General features: G+C 42.6%; 2 protein-coding genes and 1 pseudogene across 2 annotated transcripts; all 3 read right to left on the bottom strand.

Moving 5' to 3' along the window:
* Positions 1-1,130: 1,130 nt before the first annotated feature.
* LOC115784670 (E3 ubiquitin-protein ligase RBBP6-like) lies at positions 1,131-10,972 on the bottom strand. Its single transcript, XM_030736023.1, has 17 exons — positions 10,922-10,972; positions 9,779-9,820; positions 9,543-9,631; positions 9,338-9,434; positions 9,068-9,204; positions 8,712-8,884; positions 8,477-8,580; positions 8,293-8,385; positions 8,139-8,224; positions 7,442-7,456; positions 7,029-7,355; positions 6,754-6,849; positions 4,987-6,604; positions 4,273-4,877; positions 4,085-4,155; positions 3,886-3,970; positions 1,131-3,223 (listed from the first exon to the last, which is right to left on the bottom strand). The coding sequence occupies exons 1-17, from the start codon at positions 10,970-10,972 to the stop codon at positions 2,239-2,241; spliced, it is 4,674 nt and encodes a 1,557-aa protein (XP_030591883.1). The 3' UTR covers positions 1,131-2,238.
* A 120-nt stretch (positions 10,973-11,092) lies between these two features.
* On the bottom strand, positions 11,093-14,249 carry LOC115790171 (E3 ubiquitin-protein ligase RBBP6-like; annotated as a pseudogene).
* Positions 14,250-17,291: 3,042 nt separating this feature from the next.
* Positions 17,292-23,722, bottom strand: cacng3a (calcium channel, voltage-dependent, gamma subunit 3a). Its single transcript, XM_030734846.1, has 4 exons — positions 23,269-23,722; positions 20,065-20,148; positions 19,821-19,961; positions 17,292-19,105 (listed from the first exon to the last, which is right to left on the bottom strand). Exons 1-4 carry the CDS (start codon positions 23,477-23,479, stop codon positions 18,549-18,551), a joined length of 993 nt encoding a protein of 330 aa, XP_030590706.1. The 5' UTR covers positions 23,480-23,722; the 3' UTR covers positions 17,292-18,548.
* Positions 23,723-27,954: the final 4,232 nt, after the last annotated feature.

Raw genomic sequence — 27,954 nt, 5'->3', positions numbered from 1 at the left:
GTTGGGTGCATTGGTGTAAAGCCACACAGCCACTGGACTGTAGAGCAGCAAACGTGTGTTCTCTGGAGTGAAAAATCACACTTCCCCATCTGGCAATCTGATGGAAGAATCTGGGTTTGGCGGTTGCCAGGAGAATGGTGTTTCTCTGACTGCACTGTGCCAAGTGTAAAGTTTGTTGGAGGGGGGATTATGGTGTGGGGTTGTTTTTAGGAGTTGGGCTTGGCCCCCTTAGTTCCAGTGAAAGGAACTCTTAATGCTTCAGCATACCAAGACATTTTGGACAATTTCATGCTCCTAACTTTGTGGGAACAGTTTGGGGATGACCCCTTTCTGTTCCAACATGACTGCACATCAGCGCACAAAGCAAGGACCATAAAGACATGGACGAGCCAGTTTGGTGTGGAAGAACTTGACTGGCCTGCACAGAGTCCTGACCTCAACCTGATAGAACACCTTTGGGATGAATTAGCCAGGACTTCATCAGTGTGATCTCATAAATGTGCTTCTGGAAGAATAGTCTCCCATAAACACTCCTAAACCTTGTGGAAAGCCTTCCCTGAAGAGTTGAAGCCGTTATAGATGCAGAGGGTGGGCCAACATCATATTAAACCCTATGGGTTAAGAATGGGATGCCACTCAAGTTCACGTGTGTTAAGGTAGATGAGTGAATCCTTTTGGCAATATAATGTACCTCGTACCCTTTACAGTGGTTAACCTTGTTCATTTTTGTCTATAATATAATCCATCTTAAGCACCAGTTTGGGGCTTAGTTTGCATTCATAGGATGAGGCACAGTACACCCTGGCCAAACCACCACACCACCTGGAACAAACAGGTAGCATGCAAACTCCACACATGAAGGCTGTAGCAATGAAGGCTCAAAGGCAGAACCTTCTTCCTGTGAGCAAACAGTTCGAACCTGCACCACCCCACTGATGTTTCAGAAATTATTTCTAAAGACTTAACTAGAATGTTCTGGTCTCTTGAATACTAAACATCTAACACAAACACCTTTAAAGCGCAATTAAATGTTGCACTTAAACTGAAGTGTCTAAATTGTGCATATCTTCATTTGTGAAGTTGTGTGTAGTGCATAACACCCAAGAATCAAGAAAAAAAAAACATTTTCATGAGATTGAAGCATTTTAATTAAAAAAACAAAAAAACTAAGCTCATTTGTAAGAAGCAGTGTCCTCCAATTTGTTCAACTTCCACCACATTTCATTTCTGCAACAGCACACACACATTCACTCACTGACAATGGGATAGCTAGTGCACCTTTGGAACAAAACATGCAGACTGATTTGCCAGTATAATAACCATCTCACACAATCCAGTGTAACATGAATGCATAAGTCTGCTTTATCTTCAAGAACCATACTAATGAATTTCTATTTTAGCCCATTAATCACAATTTTCCAGAGATTTTCATAACTTACCAGGTAGCTACTAGATTTCATGTTACGTTCAATAAGAAAAATCAACTGGCATAAAGTTAACTTTACTTAGTTTTCCTCAAACATTTTGTTGTCTGTGTTATAAATTACTCATTACAAAAGAAAAAAACCCCACACACTGTACTGGCATGAACTAAACCAACAGTTGCCTTAAAATGATCAATGCTGAAATTTACAAATAATGGTGTATACAATTTGCGGTTAATGAGCTAAAATGTGCAAAACTGCTTGCAACGTTCTCAAAAAGACGACCCTCAAAGCAGTGAAGGTTATTCAACATTTAAGTACTGCACAGCACACGGGGATGTGAGCAAAGCAAACTGAGGAGAATTTATTATGTGAAGCAAGAGTTGATCTCTATTTACAAATGAATCAGAGGCAGAGAAGCTGCAATTCCCCCTCTGCTGAGAGAGAGAAAAAAAAAAAAAAAAAAAATCACATCCCTGAGCACAGTGTGTTATTTATAGCATTCAGATCCATTGCTGTGATCAGTTCTTATCACCACATCCTGCAGCTTTAGTTTGACAACAGTGCAGCACAGCACTGCTCCCCAGTTTCTCCTGGCCCAGAGTCTGCAAAGACGTTCACATTGAATATTAAAGACCGCAGCAGCTGTCGTAAAGCTGCATTACAAGAACAAGGTACCACGTGTGTTTGGAGACCTGCAGAGACGTTAAGCATCAGAACAGCCAGACAGCTCTCCAACATTTATCCATTTCCTTGTAGCAGGATGCCAGTGTTAGCTGTCATTTCCATGTTCTGATCTCCTTGCTGCTTTGAGTTAAGCCTCTGTTAGCGAGGAGCCTTTTTCTCTGCTCTCTTCATCCTCCTCCTCATCTTTGTCTTTGCTCTTTTTATGTTTCTTCTTCTTGTGTTTGTGCTTGTGTACCTTGTGCTCTCCCTCTTTGTCCTGGCTGCTGTGTTTCTTGTGCTTTTTGTGTTTTTTATGTTTCTTGTGTTTCTTCTTCTTCTTGTCTCCTGCAGTGGTGCCTGAGCCACTGTGGTTGCTTGGGGTGGGGCTGTGGGAGGGTTGGCTGAGGGACAGACTGGGGCTGCCGCTCCTCCCCCTCTCTGGTTCTGAGCCCTCGCCTTCGCTGTAGTCGGGCACAAAGGCGGCCTCGTCTGTCTCACGGCCAAGGTCGGAACACAAGCGCTGTCTCCTGGGCTCAGGGCCACGACTTTCCTCTCGTCCTCCTCCGCCTCTGACTTCTGCTGCTCTCTCCTCCTTCCCTGTCACTATTCGCCCCTCCTCTCTTGCTCCACCTCTTCGCTCCTCTTCTCTTGCAGCAGCTCTTCCTTCTTCTCTTAACCCCCTTCCCTCTTCCCTCACTGTTTTTATTTTGGTCGATTTATCTAAATTTGCCAGGCCTGTCCTACCACCCTTACCCTCTTCTCTTGTGGCTCTTCCCTTCTTCTCTTCCTTCACTGCTCCTTTCCTCTCTTCTCTTGTAGCATCCCAGGTTTCAGTCCTAATAGGCTTAGGTGCTTCCTGCTGCACCTCTCTGCCTCGAGGCCTCTGCGGCACCGGGGAGGGCTCCTTGGTTACACTAAGCTCGTTTTCCTGGCCTTCTTCATCATCCTCCCTCTCCCACTTGGAGCGTGGAGGAGGCTGAATGAGCGGCTCCTCCCTGGCCGGGCAAAGCACTGGACTCACGCTTGGGCTGCGTGCACGGGTGTTTATGGGGCTCGACGGGGGCTGTTCTGCAGGTTTTGAAGACAAATTCTTCTGGTCTTTCTCTGAGTCCTGCTTTGTTTCTTGAGTCAACCTGTCATTGAGGAAAAGACACTTTGAGTGACTCAGAGACTCTAGTGATTATATACAATCAAGCACAGTGAGCAGGTATTTGGAATAACGTGAACATTTCAATACATGCAGATAGGATAGCGGAGTTTAAGCAACAATGCCATTTTCTTTGAGAAACACTTTTCTACAAAGCTTGAGCTGCAACAATTACTCTACAGTTTCTTTAGCGTCAATTAATGCACGTCTACAAAATTTTAAAACACGGCGAAAACCCGTCGATAAATCGGCCCAAATCCTAGTACATTTAATATATTCTGCCTAAGAACAAAGCTTAAAAAACTGAACCTACGTGAGATTACACAAGTCATTTAATTCAATGATAATTTCACTGTTGCACTGAACTCATTGTTTTGGTTTAGCACAACTAAAAATAATGAGTTTTCATAGCCATCCAAAATACAACTGTAGGCTGATTAGGTTTTCAAACTCATCTTCTATTGCTAATGAAGCACTAACAGAAAAGCTATAAAGAACTTAAATTCTTGTGCCATCCTAATGGAAATATGGCTTGAAGCAAGAAACATCACAAACATAAATGAAATGTAGAATATTAAGTAACTAAACTATATTATATTATTTTGAAGTTAAAAATTAAAGGCTCTATAAGGGGGGGGAGACACTCACTTAGAGGTTGTAGGGTGGTTTGTCAGAGCCTTTCGACTGATCCTGGGTTTGCTCTTCACAGCAGCCTCCTGACCATCTTTGACCGCTGTCAAGGAGGGTGGGAGGAAGGAGGACAGGTTCAATGAATGTTTAATTAGACAGCACAACACAAAATCAAAGTTATCATTTCCTGCCGCACTCGAATCGTGCTTCAAATTACCTTCTCTGCGAGCAGCAGCTGGTTTCTCTCCTGAGGGAACACTCCTCTCCGATCTGTCCTTGGACGCACTCCTGGGTAATTAGAGAATATAATTACAACTATTAACAACTGTGTTTACAGACAGAGCAACTGTATCATCCTCTCTTTCAGTCATGTATAAGGAACAGCAGAAAAGCAAATGCAGTAACCTGTCGGATTTAACAGCTCTTTCTGACCCCTCTCCCCTCTCCTTAGAGGATGCTCTTGGCTTCTCCTGATGATCTGCCTGTCTCTTCGTGATGGCAGACTTCTCTCCAATGGTCATTTTGTCCAGACTGACAGATCTCCCTCCCCCACTTGCACTACTGGGGTTTTTTCGTTCTGTTCTTGATGCTCTCTCTCCCTCCGAGTTCCTCTCCAATGAGACTGCTTTTTGCGAGCCTGACCCGGAGACCCTGTCCTTGTCTCTGTCAGACCCCTGACTTCTGTCTCTGTCTGAACCAGATCTCTCTCGCTCTCTGTCCATTCCAGAGCTCCTGTCTTGCTCTCTGTCTGAGATGCGTTGCCCCTCTCCAGCACTGCCTGGTCTCTCTCTGGAGACTCCCCTCTCCACAGATGCAGATTGCTCTTTTCTTCTAGCTCCTTCTGCTGTACCAGTGGGCCGGTCTCCTTCAGAGATGCTAGCAGCAGCTGATCGATCTGAGGTGGAGGTATTCTTTTCATGACTAGATGGAGGTTCGTCCAAGGTCGCTGTTTCTGTGCTGCCTCTCCTCCCCATATCTCTGTTCAACTTGATTATTCTCACTGGCTTAACCTGCACATTCAAAAACAGAGAGTTACAAAATAAATGTTAAATTAGGAGGAATTAGTAAAAAATGTTATTTTGACAAAGTTTCTGAGGAGTAATAAAGCAAAAGACTCACCTGAAGGTCCATTAGTGGTCTAATAGCTCCTCGATCTGCATCTCCCCGGCCAAGCTCACGGCTCCCTGGATGGGGAAGAATACCAGGCCTGTCAGAAGTTGGCGGGAGTCTGTGGAGTGGGGACTGATGAGACAAATGTGAGTGGGACATGACATCCACTCCACCCCCTAGGCCATCTAGTCTCCTCAGCTTTCCAGGAGGAGGTCCAAGTAAAGAGCGACCCTCCTCTCCCATTCTCCTCCGACTGTCCACAGGGGATGAGGGTCGGTGGAGGAGTGGGAGTCCGTGTTGATGGGGGTGAGGAAGGAGTCCACCACCCTGTGGAAGATTTTTTCTTCCCCGCATGTCATGGCTGGATCGGGGGCCATCATGAAGTGGGGGGTGAGGTAGAGGTTGGTTATGCGAGGAGAGTGGAGGGGTCTTCGCAAGGGAAGGCCTCACAACAGAGCTTTTACCCTTTTCCTTTTTAGAGGTAGTTGAGTTGTGGGCATCTTCTGGTTTGGCTTTAACACTCCTTAAAGGTTTAGCAGCTGAGGAGGAGGATGATGATGAAGGGTCTCTCTTTTTAGTCAAAACTCCTTCTCCAGTCTTTCTCTTCACTTTGTCTGGCTTCACCTTCACCGCCTCTGTCTTTACTTTAGGTTTTACCTTCTGAATCTTCTCCTTCTTTGTTTTATCAGCTTGAGTCTTTGATGTCGACTTGGTTGAAGGTTTAACAGTTGAAGCAGTGCTCTTAGAGGCCGGCGCTTTAGAGGATGCAGCATTAACCGTAGGCCTCGAAGAGATGGGAGGCGTTTTTGTGTGTGAATGTACATCATCCATGGGTTCATCTCTGACAGGAGTAGCATCACCTCGGTCCACTGGCTGTTGTGACGCCTCTGGTTCCTCTCCAGCCCTCTTCTTTTTTAGTTTCTTTGTTTTGAGGACTTTTGTACTGGATTTTGTCCCTGATGAGGAAGAGGATGGGGGATGGTGAGGTGGACCAGCCCTCTCTTCTCTCCCTCTTCTCCCTCTCCCCTGGGGTGAGTAATCTCTGGATAAAGGGGACAATCTGTCCCTGTCTCTGTCTCTGCTGCCATGACCTCTGTGAGGCAATGAAGGATGTTGGCTGTCATAGTCTTTATAGTACTTGTTGTACCAGTCTGCATACTCCTTTTCCCACTGGCGCCTTTCCCGTTCAAAGCGCTCAGGGCCTCCAGGACTCGGACCCTTCAGTTCGTATGGTGGTAGCTCCCGAGGAGGTAGCTTTCGTCCCCCAGGGCTGCGGCTCCGGTAGCCCCCAGGCGAGCGAGATCGTGACCTAGATCTGTAGGGTCCTTCTGGCCCCTCCCAGCCTCCTCCCCGGTAGGATGGAGGAGATCGTGGTGAGCCAGAGCGACGGTACCCATAAGACCTCGAACGGGATCGGGACCTTGTCCGTGAGCGTCCATAACTACGTCCATTGCGCCTGGAATAAGGGGAGCGGGGATAAGAACGGCCATGGGAACGTGAACGGGAGCGGGATCGACTGGGTGAATAAGAGTAAGACCTGGATCTTGATCTGGATCTAGATCTGGATCTGGACCTAGAGCGTGAGTAAGGAGAGCGGCTGAATGGAGAGCGACTGTATGACCTGGACCTGGGAGAAAAGAGTTTGGGTGTGAGGGAACAAAAAAAAAAAAAAAACAAAACACTGAATTAAGTAAAAGAAAGCAGACTTTACCAAAAAAGAAGTAAATGCCTTGAAGGTTCATACATATGTAATTTATGTAATATTGTAATGATTACCTGGAATAAGACCGTCGTCTTCTCTTCGGTGCATTTCTGTACTTCATAAGTTCTTTGTGGAAGTCTTTAGTGAATTCATCCAGTTTGGAGGTAACCCTGTGGACACAGACAAAAAGAAAATTTTCAAGCCATCTCCAGGGGTGAATCCCAAAAATGAAATCTCAATTGTTTATAATTCCAACCCTCAGTTTTGTCTGGTACTACATGGTTTTCACATGCGCTACCAAAGTCTGTTGTTTAGACCCCTAAAACAAAACAAAAAAAACCCCACTCACTTGTCCTGTCGGTGATGCCTTGGCCTATAGAAGTCTTCCTTAGAAAGGGGCGGCTGAGGGAGGGCCTGTGGAAGAGGGACTAGAGGGGGCTGGGCACCAGGAGCAACCCAGGGGGGGGTGAGAACTGATGGTCCAGGGGGATACACAGGCTGTGGCTGGTAACTGATAGCAGGTGGAGGAATAAGGCCAGGCCCAGTGGTGTACGGAGGGGGGTAGGGCTGCGGTGGTGGTGGATACAGAGCTGGAGCTGGGTACACCTGAGGAGTAGGTGCAGGAGGTGGAGCTGTCTGCAGACGACTGGAGGGGTGCTCTCCTCTAGTTCTGAACCTGGTATAAAGAGGTACAAAAAGGACTTTACGAAACTGACATTACATTATAAACATTTCAGTTCATAGATCACAGGCAGGCTTTACCACTGTCTGCTGCCGCCTCCTCCTCCTCCTCCTCCTGCTGCTCCTCTGTGAGAGTGGTTAGTCCGTGAATGGTGACCTAAAAGAGCAGAGAGGGGGCTGTTAGTCTTTCCCTTTAAAGCTCATTAAATCTCCTTACATTAATACACTGATCGACTGACCTGACTGATGAGGCGGCCTTGTAGGTGGCAGGTGGCTAATTACTGGTAAACTGTAGCTCTGTGGGAGAAATTGTGGTGAAAAGGAAGAGGGAAAAAAAAAAAAAAAAAACAAGTTACCATCATGAGCAGCTTTTGTTTTCTTGAGTAACCACCTAAAAAGTTAGTGAGAGGTTAAACCAACAAACCACTATTCAGCTGAGGATGGACCCACCTGCGATCTACTTTCTGAGGTTCTGGATGAATCTGTTGTCCCTTTAGGTTCTGGACCTGCCTCACTGAAACATAAACAGACACTGTTTGGCAAAAAGGACTCTCTGAAGTGAATATGCATTTTTATCGTGGTATGTGGAATCTCTAGGCTTACCCTGGTGGGGGTGGTTCACCCTGGTTGGTGGCGTGCATAGGAGAACGGCGCTCAACAACAGGCGCAGGGACAGGTGAAGCTTCTTTTTCCTCAACAGCAGAAGTAGAAGCAGCAGCAGCAGGAACAGGAGCAGCAGGAGCAGCAGGAGGAGGAGTAGAATCAGCAGGAGCTGCAGGAACAGGAGCAGAAGGAGCAGGTGTGTTGGCTGGGGCCTGTGAGGTGGGTGGGGCCTGTGCTTGAGGGGGCACGGTGGCTGGTACACTTGTAGAAGGAGGCTGAGTGACATTAGCCAGCAGCGGGTCCTGCTGTCTCGAGTGCAGAGGCCTGACCAGCTGTGGTCTCGGTGGAGGTGGGGCTGTGTGCTGGGTTTGCTTGCGCCCATGTTTGGTGTATCCTGTCTCGTTCTTAAAGTTGTTTACAGCCTACATAAAAGGCAAATACACAATTCACCCCTTTAAAAACAGTAAAATTAACCCAATATCACATCAGATTGCAAGCATTTGAAAGGGCTACCTGTCGAAGAAACTTGTTGGCAATGAGGTTATCAGGTGAAACATCTGACTGTTTGCATGTGAAGCAGACGTGCTCTTCTGAGTCCAGCAGGGCAGTCCTAATACCTGAAAACAAATGGTCTCATTTAGACAACAGCTCCAATTTACCAATAAATAAATACATGTCTGATAAACAGAACATTACCTTAAGATCTTCATACATTTAACAATTTATTTTCTACATTTTGAGCACTCACACTCATCGCAGTAGCTGTTTCCACAGCAGGGTATGACCACGGCGTCGGTCATCAGGTCATTGCAGATTGGACACAGGAGCTCATCAGGGATTGGGTCATTGTCATCCTCAGATGACGACTGGTCATGTGGAACAAATGGAGGGCGCTCCTTCTTTCCTTGGGCATACGCCTCCCTGTTAACACAGATGAGGATTTGATTTTTTTTTTTTGTTGAAAGAGAGCATTTTACTAACAAAACAAAAAAAAAAAAAGCTGCAGCAATTTGGAATTACTCCTTAAGAGACATTAAGACATAATGTGCTATCAAGTGTTTATGAAAAAGCATGCATTTGTGTATGTCAGTGGTTGACACGTACGCATCTATAGCAGGTATGGCATATTCTCCAGTGCTGGTTAACATGGCTCCCTTGGCACCCGGCTCTGCTTTCACCATAAAGCTCTGCGGTATGCCCTTACTAATTCGTACTGGCTTGGGACCATCCACACTTTTATCCTGAACCTCAAAGTAAAAAGTGAACAAAATTAACATTATCCAAGAAGTGAACATGGTTACTTTCTTAGAAGTAACACAGCAACATAAAATATCACAACACAGACAATAAACACCAAACAATACTGATAATTACCATCAGCATGGGGCACTGCCGAATGTAGTGACCGGCCTTTCCGCAACGAAAGCAGGTGTAGTGAGCAGGTGGCGGTCCAACTGCCTTCTTGGAGTAACTGGGGACAATTTAAACCCATGTTCAGCTAGACAATAACTTTGAGTACATATTACAGGCTTTTATCCAACTTTAATCAGATGCTCGAGTATGGTGAGTATATACTAACTGTATTGGATCATATTCATGGTTCGACTGAGTCATCATGGCTTTGATCTTGTCCTCCTCAGATGCATTTGCGTCAACCAGGTTAGCAGTCTAAAACACGATGGAGAAGAGAAATAAGAGAGAACGATGTCCACCCCTCAAGGAAACACACACAAAAAGCACCCAACCCCAAAAACAAAAATAAATAAATAAAAATAACTTTTCTGGCGCTATAGCAACCATATACAGAAACAGTACCTTGGCAAGTTGGGCGAGTGACAACGAAGGAGAAGAATCCGTCTGCAGGAGAATCAGAGTACATATATTAAAGGTATTAACATAATTTCTAATAGACAAACACTGGAAGATAAGAGCCCAGACAAATTCCCCACCACATCTGTGACCAATCCCTTAGAGCCTCCATTTGGATCTTCAAACAAAATTAGCACCTTTGCTGAGTACTCAGAGTGCGTGACATAATGAACGTATACAAGAGTGGCAATTTAAAAATCAAGACACGGATTACAAGTCGTGCGTGCCATGTTAACTCCTCTGATTGTGCTAAGAATTCAGCAAAATCCAGAAAGAGCTAATGCTGTGAAAGCCTCTTCTAAGCTTGTGTCTTTTCAGAGCTTTTTTTTTTTTTTTTTTTTTTTTTTAAACACAGATGAGATCTTTGGGGGATAGAGTAAAATAGAAATACTCAAACATAGCAATGCAATACATTTTGTCCTTAAACAAAATCCATACTGAATGTAACGTCTATTCCCTTCATGAGGCGACAAAAATACTACATGTCCAACACAAATTAAGATTGTGCATTTAGTCGCATGTTTAAGAACTTATGACAAATCAAAAATTATAAAACCATCTACTTTTACTCTGTTCTTCAGTATATACACCAGTCTACACCTGCTTATATTCCAAGCCTTTAACTATGGTAATGTCCAACAGCTTCTACTTAAGCCCAAATACTTGAGAGAGGCTTGATGTGTTTTATCAGCAGATACTACCACAACATCCCTCTAAATCCTATATCCCAAAGCTTCTTCTGTAATGGGTAGCAGAGGGCAATTTTCTCGAAGGAATACTTGACAAGTATGCAGTTTCCCCTCACTAGCGCACAGTGATTTAAGTTTTTGCACCAGCTTGTCAAACGAAGTAGTCACGAATGTTAAAAACTCATCAAAAAGTTCAAGAATGTTCTCTATAAACTAATGAGCTAGCAAGGAGTGCTGCCAACCTGTTCAAGAAAATGCAGACACTGTAAACTGTCAAATTCATAGAGCTGATAAGACACAAGTGTAGAGATCTTTCTTTTTTTTTTTTGGGGGGGGGGGGGGGGGTGTGCCTGATGAAAGAAAAGACGAACGTAACGGCTGCTATCACTTGTTCGCTCACCCTGTTCCCTTTACCCACAAAAGCAAGAGGAGGGATGGCTCTGACAAGCATGGACAAAAACTCTGATTTTACACCCACAAAGATCAGCCTATCCCCCCCCCCCTCCTTTCTTAAATAGAAAAGGTACGTTGTTAGTAAACAAACAAAAAAAAAAAAAAAAAAAAAAAAGGCCAGCAGCATGGGATATCCATCATGACAAGCAAGGCTCAGAGGAAACACTGGGTATTGCAGAAAGCTGTGGAGGGAACACACAGGGATCTGGTGCAAGTGGTTCTGACACTGAACCACTCAACTTTATTGACAGGGTCTGCAGCTTACAGGACACACCACACCAGTATACTTTGCACTGCAGCAACCATGGAAGGCCTCCAGAGATTAACAAGGATATTTACTGATACTGTGTCTTAGTACTTTGTGATCTAGCTTAATGATCACCCAAACCAGAGTTTTGTAAAAGAAACACTTTGAACTGGTACCCATTTCCTTGCAAAACAGCCACTTGGGAATCTGACTACTCAGTGTATCTCAGCATAGCAATGTAAATGCGAGCCTTCAGAGTTTACGGGTTATGTGCAGTCCATACTCAATGCAGAACAGAACAGCTTCATGATGAAATTGTACAAGACAAAACAAATGACATAAGATTTTACTTAAAATATCTGAAATGTTTATGTTTAGCAGGTTATGCGTAAAAAATAAAAATCAGTGGAAAATCTATTCCACTCACTTGGAAGATAAGTTAATCACAATCAATCCCAGCCACTTTTTTCTTCTTTGGGTTTATAAACCACAAAATATTTTCACAGAAAATAAATGACAATGTATTCTGATTACAAAAATACCATATTTCCTTTTACAAACCCCTTCAAAATACATTTGTCTGGCATGAAACAGGCTACATAACCATTTCATTATGAAATACAGTCATTAACAGTTTAAATTATTAACAGTTTCAGTTCAGAGCATTACAAGAACATGGTGGCTAATCTGTTGTTTCTCTTAGTAACCTCATCTCATTCATACAGTGTACTTTAATTTGTTCATTTCAAAATAAAGGCAGAAAACCAGGGTTTTTAGAGAGAAACAACAAACTGTTTTAACCTTAGTGACTCCAAGCAACCCTCCCCAAAAAAAGACATTAAATAACACATAGAGGTCGAGATCTCAACACAGATGTAGCGAACACACAGTGAACAGAAGATACAACTTGATCATTGTTGACAGGATGTTCTTGAGAAAGGTGACTAAAGCCAGAAAGGGGGGGAGGGGGCGAAAGAGAGACAGAGGGGTGAGGAAGTGAGAGTGTTGTTTTTGGGTTTGTTTTACATACGGGTCTAGAAGATCCCACCACAGCTGTGTCAGAACGATCTCTGTGGAAACAGAAAGAAGCAATCAGTTCCTGACAAAACTCGACAGTCAACCACAGGATCAAGTTTTTCACTACAATTGTACAGAAAGACATGTGAGCTATACCAAAAAGAGAAAAATCAGACATAACCTCTGATTACTCTGTCATTTAAAATCCACTGGTGACTACACTGTAGTCTTAATTCAGGTATTAATTTTGCATTTTATGTAAACATACACAATGAACGTCCTGCCAGCAGGCTTTACTCCACCAATCGGGGTGCGGCGGACGATCACTGATGAGTGTTTAGGGATGTGGGCTTCATCATCTGTGTATTCTGTAAAAAAACAAAAAAAACAACACAGATTAGAAAAACATGCAGAACACAAAATATTTATGCAATCTCAATTCAGGAAAAAAGATACAGAATTCAAATCATTACTTTTTTAATAGGAACAAGTTGTTTCTATAATATCAGTCTGGGAATTCGCTATTCATTTGGAATTGCCAAGACTTAAAATATGAAGAATTTGTTTGGAACATAATTAAAAAGCAGATTCTAGGATATCACTAAATAGGAAAAAGTCAATTTTTTTAATATTACAGAAATGTGTATACATTTTCTATAGACCCAATTTTGTGATTTATTAAAGATCACATAAGACATCTAGTCCATCCATTATTTAGGAAAAAGTCCTTTGTTGGTGCCCTGAAGGCATACATCCCAATGCATTTGTACATATTCCATCACAGAAGTCTTGCTTTTATATTGTCCCAGCAAATGCCTAATACAGAGAGATCATCTACTGTGTCTTCCCAAAATATCTAATTAGATTTCTCTCCCTTAATATAAAGTGTCAGCTGGTGGCGTACCTTCTCGAGTCTGGGCATTGGTGATCTGCAGGTCGCAGTCTGTGGCCTTGAGTCGCTCCCGGGCCATAATCTGCCTTTTAAGCTCGCTGAGGGTGATATGCAGCCCATCGAAAGTGACTGTATTGTAGTCCAGTTTGGAAGAAAACTTATAGTGAACACACGACATTTTTTTTTTAAAACAGGTCTAAGCACTTATCAAGTTAAGCATAAAAGAAAAAAAAAACACAGGCCTGGTATAACAAAATAAAAGCGTTAACACTGAACACAGGAGGCTAAATCTGGTGACTTTAATGGGTAAACCTTCTTTATACTCGCTGAAACACTGGACAGAGAAAGGTTGAGCTCGCAGATGAGGACACAGTCATTATTACTGCCAATGAAAAATAATGGAGCAGTGAGGCCAGAGCGCCATGGAGAGGCGCCTTGTGCCTCCTCAGTTCTTCAAAGTCCAACAAAATACACCAGGGTGCCACCAAATCCACGAGAGTCCACGCAGCACAGTGTAAATATGCAAGTTAGGCCGAGTCCGTCGTGAACTGTCCTTGATGTAAAGACGGGACCGCCGCACTGCAGCTAGCAGCGGGCCTTGGGTTTCCTCAGTCCCTGCGGTAGTGTTCTGTCTTCTGGCTACAGTTGCAGATTTTTCAGAACAAAACACCACCGAGTTCCACAAAAAGTCCACAAAACTGCGCGAACCGTTCCGCAGCCAGTCCACAAGACTTACGCTATACTCGCTTTTGGACCCCCCCCCTCAGAAAGATTATTCTATCGTAAAACTCCGTGTGTAAAAACGTTAGGCTAATGTCAAGGCTAACATGCGACACCTCGAGATTAGCCAACGCAACTCAACACAACATGAAAACAGGCCTAACAAAAGCTAACGCTGCTAAGCTGACAACGGTGCCACAGCTTAAAACAAAAAACAAAAAAAACCCGGACAGACTCCACCAGCCACAGGCGGGACGAAAAGACTCCTCTTCAGCCCGTGGTTACTTCCCGCCACGGAAAATGCAGTTTTGAATCCGAATGAGTCTTCAGCGTAAATCCATAAAATCCATGTCCGTGATCCCAGACGATCGTCTCCTCGCTGTTTCATCAAAATGGCGCAGGACGGAACCGGATACCGCCAGGGTCGTCTTCTTCGTTTTCTTCTTCTTCGGTGCTTAATGGCAGCTGACATGATATGGTGCATTACCGCCCCCTGTAGTGTTCTCCAGTCATTTAATGTCACTGACTAGTCATTCTGCCACTAGATCTTCTTACTTAGTTCAGTTTCTTTGAGATACACTCATCCATCCAAATCATTTAATTCAGGTGTTCCAATCACTTCCATGGCCACAAGTGTATAAAACCAAGCACCTAAGCATGTTTCACAAACATTTGTGAAAGAATGGGCCGATCTTAGGAGCTCAGTGAATTCCAGCGTGGTACCGTGATTGGATGCCACCTGTGCAATAAGTGCAGTCGTGAAATTTCCTCACTATTAAAGTCCACTATTAGTGGTATTACAACAAAGTGGAAGTGATTTGGAATGACAGCATCTCAGCCACAAAGTGGTAGGCCACGTAAAATCACAGAGCGGGGTCACCGGATGCTGAGGCACATAGTCCGCAGAGGTCACCGACTTTCTGCAGAGTCAGTCGCTAAAGACCACCAAACTTATGTGGCCTTCAGATTAGCTCAAGAACAGTGCGTAGAGAGCTTCATGAATTGGGTTTCCATGGCCGAGCAGCTACATCCAAGCCTTAAATAACCAAGCACAAAGTAAAGCATAAGATGCAGTGGTCTAGAGCAGCGGAGACGTGTTCTCTGGAGTGACAAATCACAATTCCCCAACTGGCAATCCGGTGGACGAGTCTAGGTTTGATGGTTGTCAGGAGAACGGTGCTTGTCTGACTGCACTGTGCCAAGTGTAAAGTTTGGTGGAGGGGGGATTATGGTGTGGGGTTGTTTTTCAGGAGTTGGGCTCATCCCCTTAGTGCTAGTGAAAGAAACTCTTAATGCTTCAGCATACGTGACATTTTGGACAATTTCATGCTCCCAACTTTGTGGGAACAGTTTGGGGATGACTCCTTCCTGTTCCAACATGACTGAACTGAACAGTGCACAAAGCAGGTCCATAAAGACATGGATGAATGAGTTTGGTGTGGAAGAACTTGACTGGCCTGCACAGAGTCCTGACCCAGTAGAACAGCTTTGGAATGAAGAATTAGAACAGAGACTGTGAGCCAGGACTTCTTGTCCAACATCAGTGTCTGACCTCACAAATGTGCTTCTGGAAGAATACATTTCACTGTGCATTGTACTGTGTATAACTGTGCATGTGACAAATAAACACTATCTTAATCTTAATGGTCAAAAATTCCCAGAAACACACTCCTAAACCTTGTGAAAAGCCTTCCCAGAAGAACTGAAGCTGTTATAGCTGCAAAGGGTGGGCTGACATATTAAACCCTATAGATTAAGAAAATACTTTCGGCAGTGTAGTGTATCACAATGCTGCTGCCCTTCCTGTGTCGCTCTCTGGCCACGTCAGTATACTTTCTGTGCCATGTACTAAACCCAGTCTCCATAATTTCTGTAACAGTTAAGTTGCCACCGCTTGTTTTCATACAATACTTTCCCCTTCTGATGTTTGATAACTTCATTTTGGTATTGCCAGGGTCTGCGTCGTCTTTGAGGTTTTACAGAAAGGGGCAGCTATGGTGTTTTATTACTGCCACCTTCAGTTTTTATTCTCCAAAAGTATTCAACGAGTGAAACCCCCAGAATATCTGCCTCTGTCTGGGATTTTTTTTTTTTTTTACACTGGTGGAAACAAGTTTCCATATTTTAACAGGTCCTGATGACTTTTGTTCTTATTTTGTTGATTCATCTGCATTTCCTGTAAGGTGCTTACTAGTAGAGATGTTTTTGTGCTTCAGGTCTTCATAAATAACTAATAGCATCCGGCTACGGATGTCAGTGTTAAAGAGGAACGGTAAATGGTGACATTTTTGGAATGCTGATGTAAACTCTGAATGAAACTGAAACATATTTGTCCTTGGGTGCTTTGAAAGGCATTTACAAATAAAATGTATTATTATGATTATTATTAATTAATATTATTGGTATGTTACAGCAAATGATGGACATGATCTTAATGCATTTATAGCATATGATGACTGGAAGTTCCTGTTTCACCAGAGAAAAAGTAGTGACTTCACAAAGCTTGCTGCTCATCATGTGTGGATTCTTGGACAGCAAACTGTGTGCACTGGGATATTTCCAAGTGTTTTTGTTTGTGGAGCTGAAACTGGTCGGCTGTGCTTTCAGGTAATTTCTCGTGTGAGCGTGTTCATAACACCTACCTTGAATTGTAGCCTGAATCCTTCTGCTGCCATGGCAACACTTCAGGCTGCTCAGTCTGCTTGCTCGTCCGCCGACGTATGTCTGTTTGTGCTGCCCTGCCGTTAGCAGTAACACAGCTAATTCACGCATGTTCAGCGAGGCCTGTGATTCTTGAACCACACTGAAATCTCTCTGAAACATATTTTGTGACGTGCAGCTAATTTCACGACTTTTTTTTTTATGAGGCACACAGAAAAGTGACATATCCATGAGGGCAACACCCTTTCATTACACTTAGACATGCTTACGCAAAAACACAATCAGACACAGGGAGAGACAGAGAGAGTTCTGATGCGCCTAATGGAGTTTCGATCTTCGGCAACAGGGCCACAAAAAAGGGGAACAGGACATAGTCACTCATTCTCAGTTACTTTCATGCATTGTTTTGTATTTTCTGTGAGCATTTCTTGCTCTCATGGACACCTCCTCCTTTTCTGTCTCTCTCTGCCTGACTATTGCTACACACACACAAAAACTGAGATGAACTGTAGCCGCTGCAGCAGAGCAGAAGCACAAACAAGAGCACAGAAATATTTTATCCCAAAAATTAGTTTTTGTTTACTTCTATTTTCCTCAGAGCATCAAATATACAGATTAGTTGGTTGCTTGAAGTGAGATGATGGCAATTAACTGCACAACAATCTGCAACTATTTAAATAATTGATGACTCATTTTTGAAATTATCCCACCAACAACAACCAAAAAAAAAAGACAAGCATTCTCTGATTTCAGCTTCTCGAGCAGCTTTATTTTCCTGCTTTGTGTTATCAGGAGATGCAATCATTAAGTTCTGCAACGCCAGCTGTTAAACTCATAAACCATACCTGATTTAAATTTGGCCCGTCTTCCCTATTAGGTCATGTCCTTGGGCAGTGCTGTAAGCTTACACAGCTCATCAGCTCCTGTTTTAAATCATTCCCTACATACCCTGTTCTGACCACTTTAATATTTCTCTCAGCGATGCACTTTGGATCTCCTCCAGTATGTGTCAAAATGCTGAACTTTAACTTGAATTTCATTTTGTGGAAGATGAAAAAGTTGTAGCAAGTCGTGGACTGTGGCCCGAGAGCAACCGGTTCAGGTTGTTTTCACTAAATAGTCCCCATCAGTCGCCTCAGGTTACAGTAGAGTACAGTAGAGCTTCACTGAAGTTCTCATCCCCAATCTCATGCTTAAGGCTTAATGCACAACTCTGAAAATACCATAAGAAATAACTATCATTGTGACCCGATGCATTGCCTTCATGTTTGGATACTGTGGACATTTCCACTCCATCCTGCTGTTTGCTCTCTGTATTGCAAACTGGCGATGGTCATTAAAGACATTAAAGTTTGAGGGGTTTGAGGGTCATGGCAAAATTGCAGACACGCAGATGGTCAGAAAAGGAATTCAATATCTTGTTCAGTTTGTCATGGGGCAAGAGGTGGGGGACACCATGGACAGGTTGGTGGTCTGTTGCAGGGATAACACAGAGAAGCAGACAATTTAGAATTGCCAGTTAACCTAACGTGTATGTCTTTGGACTGTGGGAGGAAACCGGAGTACTCAGAGGAGCAGGGAGATCAAGCAAACTCCACGTAGAAAGGCCCCAGCCAGTAAATTCAAACCTTGGACCTTCTTGCTGTGAGGTGACCATCCTAACCACTGACCACCCTGCTGCCCGTTCAATTGCAGAGGTGCACAAAGAGCAGACTTTATAGGAGAGATTGGCCAAATTTAAACCAGGCATGCTTTCTGGTTTTAGTGGTTGGAGTGACAGGAACTTTTGATTGCACCCGAAGTAATATAATGGAGTTGGACTGTCTCTGAGAAATTGTGATGGCAATTTTTCACTATTTCTTGACATATGCTGAGAGAACAGTAAATAGAAAAAATATTTGACATACTAATGCAGCCCCACTCTTTTCTGCAAAGTCTTTCATCTTTCGTCTTTCATCTGTCTATAGCAAGAAAGTGAGAATACTTATTCTTGAGTATTCTTGTGTTTTAAGTCCCCATCTTACAGGTGCGCTCCTCTTAGACAGGTGTGGTCCTTCTGTTGGAAGCACAGTTTCCAGGCAGCATCTCCGTGTTGTTGTGAGCAGCTCCAGTTAAATGATCCACAGCCATGTCTATGTTACTGTCTTTGAGAGCTGAAGTTAAAGTGTAGAGCATGAACTCTGAGCCCACTGCCACTGGTGTGGGCAAACCTGCCATAGTGGCGACTTTAGATTCAGCGGAGATGGACGGCTCTCGGTCACGCCCGAGCGATGCTCGAAAGGAGTCCCCTGCGCTGTGGTTGCTCCTGTAACTGTATCGGCGGCTGCGGTTCTGGTAATAACGGTTGCGGTAATACGATGAGCTTCGAGAGAGAGGTGGCTTCATGAGTGAAGGCCGGCCTTTGGTGCGCAGCTGTCTGTGTTTTTCTATGAACACATGCACCGCCAGGACGCCCACCATCTCAGCCAGCACAAAGGACAGAGCTCCAAAATAAAAGGACCAGCCGTAGGAGTAGCTCTTCTTGTTGTCGCTCTGGCTGGGGTCACCTGAGTTGGCTGATATGTACACAATAATGCCAATGATGTTACTGAGACCTGCAGAAGCGTTTATAGAGATGGAGAGGGTCAGTCAAATATTTGTTTGTGGAGGGATTTTTGCAGTTTACTAACAAGCTACAACTATATGGAGGACTGAAACAGCCAAAAATGAACATTAATTAACTAAATTGAAAACTTAAATAAATCAATTAATAAACAAATTAACAGGACATTAAATGCACCTGAAATAATAACAGTTTAAAAAAAAAAAGCAGAATAAATGAATGAATTAGAAATGGCATAAATTGTTATTTCCATTTTATTTTCTTCCTGTATTTTTTACCTTTAAATTAATTCCCATGTATTCCCTCTCTTTTGACCTATTTTCTTTATTTTTGTTTTATTTTTTTCTTTTGTATTGTTCTTATGAATTAATTCACCATTTCTGTTTATATTAATATTACTTCATTTAATGACTGAGTGTTATTGAGCTTTTCATGTATTGTTTATTTTTGGACCTTTTGATCCTCGACACTAATAAGAAAATACAAGCACTAAAACACAGAAAGAAAAGAATTAATTAATTAATTAAATATATAAAATATCAGAAAGACTAATGTAGAAAAACATAATCAATAATGGTCTTTAAAAAATAGTTTAAATAAAAGTTAACACGTCCCACCAAATCACTGTGTGTGTGTGTGTGTGTGTGTGTGTGTGTGTGTGTGTGTGTGTGTGTGTGTGTGTGTGTGTGTGTGTGTTTGCGGCTGACCTGCAGAGACGAAGAGTATACCCGCAGTGAGAATGACATTATATCGTGACTTGTAGAACTCGCTTGCAGCTACGCAGACACCCCCGAGAAATAACAACCCCACACTGAGGATGGGGAAGAGGCTGGAGGCTCGTACAGCTCCTGTGCAGAGGACAGGTAGATGAGGGCGCTTACTTACATACCGTGTAAATACATTAAACTTTCATCACAGCTGTTAGAATTCATGCACTCATTTGTTACCCACGTAGTAAATATTCAGCAGCATCCTGCTCGTAGTCTGCGTCGTCAGGAAAGTGATCAATGTCTTTGCAAACGCCCCGAAATGTCCCTGAAATCAGGAGAGATCAGAGAAATTGTAGTTGATCATTCAGTAACAAATCTGCCTCTGCGTCACTCGCCTTTGTCATTTTATACATAGATACAGAATCTTTACTAACACTTAGATTTGGCCCAGTAGTCACATACACAGTGGCTGAATGTGAGATGTTCACTCCCAAACCTTAACTAGCAAACATTTTGCTTTGGATATAATCCAAATGGGCATATCATCTGATGATTGTAAAGAATATCTATCTGATCTGTGACATCTGTGCACATGTCCTCTAATATCTTCGGTACAAATGTAAAAGAAGCACGGGCATCGTCTCAGGGTGATTTCTACTCAGTGGTTCCCATCTTGTCCACCTTCGAAACTGTTCAACATGAATCAGTGCCCTCTTGTGGCCTTTTACTGTGTTTATATTGTGGGAAGTGATTTATGAGCATGCCCAAAGAGTTACTTTAATTCTTAGCTTATAAGATTTAAAACCTGTGTTGCAGTGGTCTGCACTGTCACCTCAAAGAAAGAGGGTTCTACATTCAAACCTCCTGCTCAGCTGGCCACACTCTGCCTCTGGCCCCCAAAAAGAGAGGACCAAAAAAAACAGTGAGAACGTATTTCTGTGCTGGCTGTTTTCACTGGAGACCTTCACTTAAAACAAATGAGTAATGTGACGTGGAATCATACACACACACGTGTGAAAAATCAAATATCGTACTGTCTCTTGACCCGACTGTATATGACACAGATAGATAAACACCGTCAGAGGCTGTGAAGGCTCTGATGCATTTCAGTGGTGACTGGAAATGCAAACGTCAGCTGGACCCATGCTTCCTGCTACAGTAACCTTTGGCTGTGCAGTACCTTTTAATATGTGCACACACAGGATTATATTGATAAATGTGTCCCTATGAGCCCGCCCTGATTGAACAGTATTGATGTGACTCAGTCCCCATGGTTACTGAAACTAAACTCAAGCATTGACAACAGCTCAGCTGCAGCAAAGAGGGCTGAAAGAAAAGAAAGGTGTAAAGTTTTTCAAATTATTGTCAGATTAGAAATGAGAGATCAGATCATCTGTCCCCTGAGTTGGCTCTGAGCGCTTCTGTTATGCATCACATTTTTCCACCAGCGTAGTGCCCTAAATCTTTATTCAAACTGCTGACAAATATTTTAAGTAAATAAATTACTGAAAGCTTTAATAAAGATGTTATAAGAAAAAAAGCACAGGCAACCAATCGGATATAATCCTGAAGAAATCAACAGTCTTGTAATTATTCCTTTTCCCGCAGCAGCCTGCAGCTTCAGATCTGTCTGCCTGCTTCTGCCTTTTTGCAATGCATGCTAACTGACCAGTGCACAAACACACCAGACTGTTAAAGCACTGATGATGATTGTCTGCATGCTCTGTTGCCTCTCCATTAAACCATTTTGGTTTGGTTTTAGAGACAGTGGGGGCAGCAGCAGAGGGAGGGGGTGAAAGGGAAGTGATGACAAAATAGAAAAAGCCAAACATTTTCTATTCATTCAGAAAAATAGCAAAACAAAATCAAGGATATAGAGTAAGAGAAATAATGGTGCTATTAAAAAGCAATAAATAATTGAAAATGTCATTTCCATCCATTATATAACCAGGACTAAATCTTATCTGTATTCCTCTTTAAGATGCGTCCTCATGACTCCTGCAAACAATCAAAGTCTCTCTGATGCCTCTGTGATTACACAGAGGCATCAGAGATGAAGTGTGAGGCCTGTTACAGGAAAACACATTTCCTCTGAATCATTTCTGTGTTTAAGAGTTTAATAAAGGGGTAAAAATGGTGGCCTGCATTCTAAATAAAATCTAGTGAAAGTTCACATCCATCCATTCATTCTCTTCTGCTTATCCTGTTCGGGGACGCAGGAGCCTATGCCCACATCCACACCTATGGGCAATTTAGAATCACCAGTTAACTTAACCCCACTATCTGCATGTCTTTGGACTGTGGGAGGAAACCGGAGTACCTGGAGAAAATCCATGCAAACTCCACACAGAAAGGCCTCGGCCAAGGTGGATTTGAACCCAGACCTTCTAGCTGTGAGGCAAGAGTGCTAACCACCTCGCCACTACTGTTAAAAATCAAATATTTATTTAAAAAAGCTTGAATAAATATTTATTATCACAGATGAATTTTTTTTTTTTATTCATTTTGATATTTTTCTCTGGCACGTTTGAGAATTCCCTAAAATGTTGTTATTTTGTGATGCAATATTTTATGGGCATTTATGAAATTTGGTGTTGGATATACGTGTGTGTGTGTGTGTGTGTGTGTGTGTGTGTGTGTGTGTAGTAACTGCAGTGTTGGGAGAGTAACTGCATGTTCACACTCAAGCTTTTGTCTTTTTGTAGTATTTTGTCTGAAAAATAAACCAAAAAAAACCCACAATTCTACCAGCTAAAAGTATCCATTTATTATTTATTTCATATTTCTGCTTCACTTTAGAAGAAGTACTAACTCCAGTACTTTTACTCCAGTATTTATATAAGTATTTAACAGCAACTCCTTACAAATGTAAATTTTACACACAAAGTGTCCATTTGGACCATTTATATTGCTATTATCTGCACAAGCCATGTACTTACATTAAAGTACATTTCTTTTTTAAAATGCATTGTCCTAAGAATACTCACATATTTATACTTACCCTTACTGTAATACAGTATCTTTTCTATGTGGTATTTTTACTGTTCCTAATACAGGATATAAATACTCCAGTGCTGAACTGTGTGTGAGTGCAGTAAATTTTCACTTCTTCAAAGTGTTGTAATATTACAACACAAGCTGCTGTTTTATGATTTATCGGTGTAACAATTATCACCCAATATAGAATCATTCACATTTTCGTTTATGTAAGCAGCCTATTATACTTGTAGGAACTTAGAGTGTTATTGCTACTTAATATCAAAGTTCATTAATGAACTGATGTGGTTTCATCGTTAATACAATAAGAAATCTGTATTAACAGATCGGATAAACATATTGTGTTCACATAATGCAAATTTTGTGTGTGTGTGTGTGTGTGTCTTGCTATAGCATATTTTATAAGCTTTTACTGTGGATCTACACGCAGGTGCAGTGTGTCTCCTACCCTCAGTGCAGCAGGTCCTCCACAGGCCGGAGTGGGTCAGGACCTCTTCGTTCTTACGGACAGTCTCGTTGTCGTTCAGGGACTTGGAGCGGCACACCCCTCGGGAGTACAGCCAATAGTCCGTTCCCACGGCGATGGTCATGAGGCTGAAGGCGCAGAAAGCCCCCGCCGTGGTCAGCAGCATCATCACACCGCGATTAAACACCCTCATGTCGGCCCAGCCTCCCCCTCGTCAATCTAGCAGGATTTAGAGACTCTTCAAAACTTTCCCTCGGTGTCTTATCTTTGGGTTGATACAGAAAGGAAACTCGGGTTTCGAGCACATCTTCTGGAGCCCCATTTTCCTCTAAACTGTTAACCTTTGCTCACAAAGTTGCGGTATTTCCCTTCAAAGGCACGGAAGCGGGATGTTGTCTCGTTGGTTGTATGGTGCAACCGAAAAAACGGAGATGAAAGTTGGAGGAAACCCGCAGTAAAGTAGTTTGGTGCGCGTTTCTGAACTCGTTCTAGTTTGTTGTAGCCCAACTCTGCGCGGCTCAGTCTGCAGGATGACCCCGCCTGTCCGACTGTGTGTGTGCGCACGCACGCGTGTGTGTCCCTGTCACTAAGAATAGAGCAGGGCTCGTGGAAACCAGTTCACTGTGTAGTGTCCATAGTCCACCAGTTCAGCACCATGGCGAGCAGTTACGAGAGCACAAAGTGCTGTGAATTATTTGCCAGTGAAGACACAATAAAACATTTAGCTGCCTCAACCTAAAGACACTTTATTTAAAGAACTGCAAGTGTACCACAGCTGGAAAACGACTGCTTTTCACCTTTTGATTGCAGTCTTAAAACTAGAGTTGGGTGTCCATGAACATCCATCCCTCATACTCACCAGCTTCCAGTCCCTTTGAAATGTACCTCAACTGAAAGTGATAGTGGGAAAAAAAAAAAAAAAAAGTTCAGTTTTGGGGATATTGTGGTTATTGTGTGTCTCATTGCGTACACACCCAATGGCCACTTCATTAGGTAATATCTAATCAGCCAATCATATGGCAGCAACTGGTCAAACTGATCTTCTGAAGTTCAAACTGAGCATCAGTTTAGCGCCGTCTTACTGAAATATGCAAGGCCTTCTGTGAAAAAGCCATTATCTGAATGGGAGCAGATGCTGCTCTAAAACACACACATATACCTTTCAGTATTGATGGTGTGTTTCCAGGTGTGCCAGCTGCCAGTGCCATGTGCACTGATGCACCCCCCACACCATCGGAGATGCTTTTGAACTGAGTGCTGATAACAAGCCGGATGGTACCCGCTCCTCTTTAGTCCAGTGGATGGAATGTCCAAGTTTTCCAAAAAGAATTGAAAATTTCAATTCGTCCAACCACAGAACAGTTTTCCACTTTGTCTCAGTTCATTTTAAATGAGCACTGGAGGCTTTTCTGGATTGTGGTCACACATGGCGTCTTCGCTGCATGATAAAGCTTTACCCTGCATTTGTGGATGGCACAGTGAACTGTGTTCACAAACAGTGGTTTCTGGAATTCGTCTTTACCCCACGCAGTGATTTCCACGTCAAAATCGTGCCTGTTTTTAACGTAGTATCTCCCGAGGGCCCAGAGATCACAAACATCCAGTATTGATTCTCAGCCTTGTCCCTTACTCAGAAACATTTGATATTATGTACTGTAGATGATGAGATATTCAAAGTTGTCTCAATTTTACACTGAGGAACATTATTCTGAGGTTATTTGGAGACTGCTGAAACTCTGCCTCTCTAAGATGCTCCGTTTATACCGGTCATGTTACGGATCTGTTCCTAATAAACCTAATTATCTGCTAAATGTTCCTCCGGGTGTTTCTTTTTAGCACCACTTACTTTTCCAGGCTTTTGTTCCCCTGTCTCAGCTTCTTTCAAATGTGTTGCTGCCATCAATTTCAAAATGAGCTAATATTTTTATAATATTTTTCTCTGTTTTAAACATTGGATGTGTTTTCTGTTCTATTGTGAATAAAATATGGGTTTATGAGACATGCAAGTCATTGCATTCTGTTTATATTTACATTTTACACAGTGTCCCAACTTTTTGGGAATTGGAGTTATATATCTAATACCCAAATCATCCATCCATCCACAAATTAACTGCATAGCCAGTTCAGGGTCACATGGGGGCTAGAGCCTACCCCAGCTATCGTAGGATAAGACGTATGGCACACAACAGACAGATCGCCAGTCCATTTTTTTAACCTGACATACTAAGCAGCTGGTTGCAAAGCAACAATAGCCTAAAATATATCCTGCCTTATTATCTATCTTACTCTTACTGTGTGTAAAACCTGCTGCTTCCACAAGAATTAAGAGGGTAAGTAGCAGCCAGGTGCTGCTAATCAAATGCACTTGATTAATTGATCATCAGCAAGTGTGAGCACCTCTGTAAAAGCAGAAGGAAAAAAGACATCAGCAGTGATCTTAGAGAAGCAACTGTTGCTGCCCATTGATCTTGGAAGGGTTGTAATCCACAGTGTCAATGGAAGAAGTTATCAAAGAAAAAGTGAGAAAGTCAGAGAGATGAAGAAAGCAGACATGAGTACTGGGAGGCTAGGTGCTCAGCAAAGAGAGAGGTGGCAGAGGAAAAGGCTTATAGTGAGGTGTATGTCTGATATATATGATGAGCCATACCATGAAGATATGGGAAAGAGCTGTTGAAGCTAGGGTCAGAACAGAGGTGTGATCAGTGAGCAGCAGTATGGCTTCATGCTGAGAAAGAGCACTAGAGATGCGGTGTTTGCTTTGAGAGTGTTGATGGAGGAGGATAGAGAAGGTCAGAAGTTGCATTGCATCTTTGTGGATCTAGAGAACCACAAAGACACAAGTACTGCATGAACAGAAGTATGTGAAGCTGTGCAGGACATGTATGAGGATAGAGAGACAGTAGTGAGGTGTGCAGTAGGAGCGACAGATGAGTTTAACGTGGTGGTGGGATTACATCGGAGATCAGCTCTGAGCCCCTTCTTGTTTGCGGCTGAGAGATGAGGTCAGGCAGGAGTCTCCGTGGACTATGATGTTTGCAGACAACATTGTGATCTGTAGAGCATGTAGAGTGGGGAGAAGGTGGAAGAGAGTCTGGAGAGGTGGAGATATGCTCTGGAGAGAAGAGGATGAAAATCAGGAGAAACAAAACAGAACGTGTGTTTGTGTGTGTGAAAGGTGAACACGCACGGAGCAGAGGTAGTGAAGGTGGATGAGTTTAACACTGAAATGCAGTGTGCATAAATGAATGCTGTAAACTTCAATGAAGTGTAGCGAGGTTGTAAAGAAGAGCGGGCCATAGTTCCTCCACAATGACATGAGACTGAAAGTCACACAGTAAATTAAGTTATTGCTGCTAAAAGTTGAAGCTACTGAATCATAGGGTGTACTTCATTTTTCCACACATTACCTCTGTATTTTTGCTAAATGGCACTTTGTAATCTGTTGTTGTTTATCTGAGGTTATATTTAAATAATTTTAAGACCCGGTAAGACTAGATCACTTATAACATCCTAATAGTGTATGTAAAACCTTAGAATTAAAAATAGGTGTACTGTCTGTTTACCATGACTGTATATACTCAGTATATATAATCAGTATGGAAAAAAATATTCTCTGAAAGTTTTGAACACTTATATACAGAAATATCAGTTCCCAAGGTGGGCTGGGTTTACTCATTACACATCCTTCATATTAATGTCATCAGTATTCACTGCACAAGCATATAATACAAAGGATAAACAGAATAAACAAGGATGTGAATATTTAAGGCTTTGAAAAGTGTGTGTGTGAGTGAAGTGAAAGAAATTAACAAAGCAACGAGCTTCCTCACTGGAAAATGTTAGGACAGGATCTGTTAGCACGCTCAAATTTTAAACTGTCAAAACATTTCTTATCATAAATCACCAGCAACTACCAATCACTTCATTTTTTTTTTTTTTTTTTCCAACCTGACAGCTGTGGGAATGACCCGAAGCTGTGGGCAATGAGATAAAAACCACTGTTAAGCCAAAGAAGAATCAGGTTATTCTCTGCAGGGTAATAATAATATGGTAATAAGATTATATTTTATCTGTTAGTGTAAAATGGATTTTTTTTTTAAAAAAAAGAGAAACAAGAGCCGGAATTTCTGGAATGTTTTATGATAATTCATTTTAATGCATCTTTCTGTAGGTGTCTCTCACGCGCAGGTAAAGACGGCGCATGCAACACATGTACAATGTCCTTATACACAATTACTTGGTTGCTTAATAAAAGTTGCCCATTTCTCCTCCTGCCTGCCTTTTGCATAGTTAACACTTGACTCTCCCATCTTTCCCCCTCCCTCTGTCTTTCTCGTCTTATCTCATTTCCTTAAAATTATATGAACATTAGCCGGGGGGCAGGGGGGAGATTAAAAGGAGATTTAAGGGAAGGAGGAAGAGGAGGGGGGCCGGGGAAGAGAGAAAATGGGAAAACAAAATTTAAAAAGTGGCAGCTGGGGGGGCGTGAGGATTAGTAGAGAAGTGTACGATAACATTAAAAAAACACTTCTAGCTCTACATCCCATTCCTATTTACACATACACACAAACACAGGTCCTACAGAACCATTACATCTATACGTTCATTTATTGACAGCCAAACAGCCTTTGCTCCGTGCCTTGTAAAGCAAACTGTAGTCACGCATAT

Source organism: Archocentrus centrarchus, chromosome 1 (genome assembly GCF_007364275.1).
Source record: "Archocentrus centrarchus isolate MPI-CPG fArcCen1 chromosome 1, fArcCen1, whole genome shotgun sequence".
Classification (NCBI taxonomy): Eukaryota; Metazoa; Chordata; class Actinopteri; order Cichliformes; family Cichlidae; genus Archocentrus; species Archocentrus centrarchus.
Note: the sequence above shows the minus strand (reverse complement) of the source record. Positions and strands in the feature narration are given on the sequence as shown.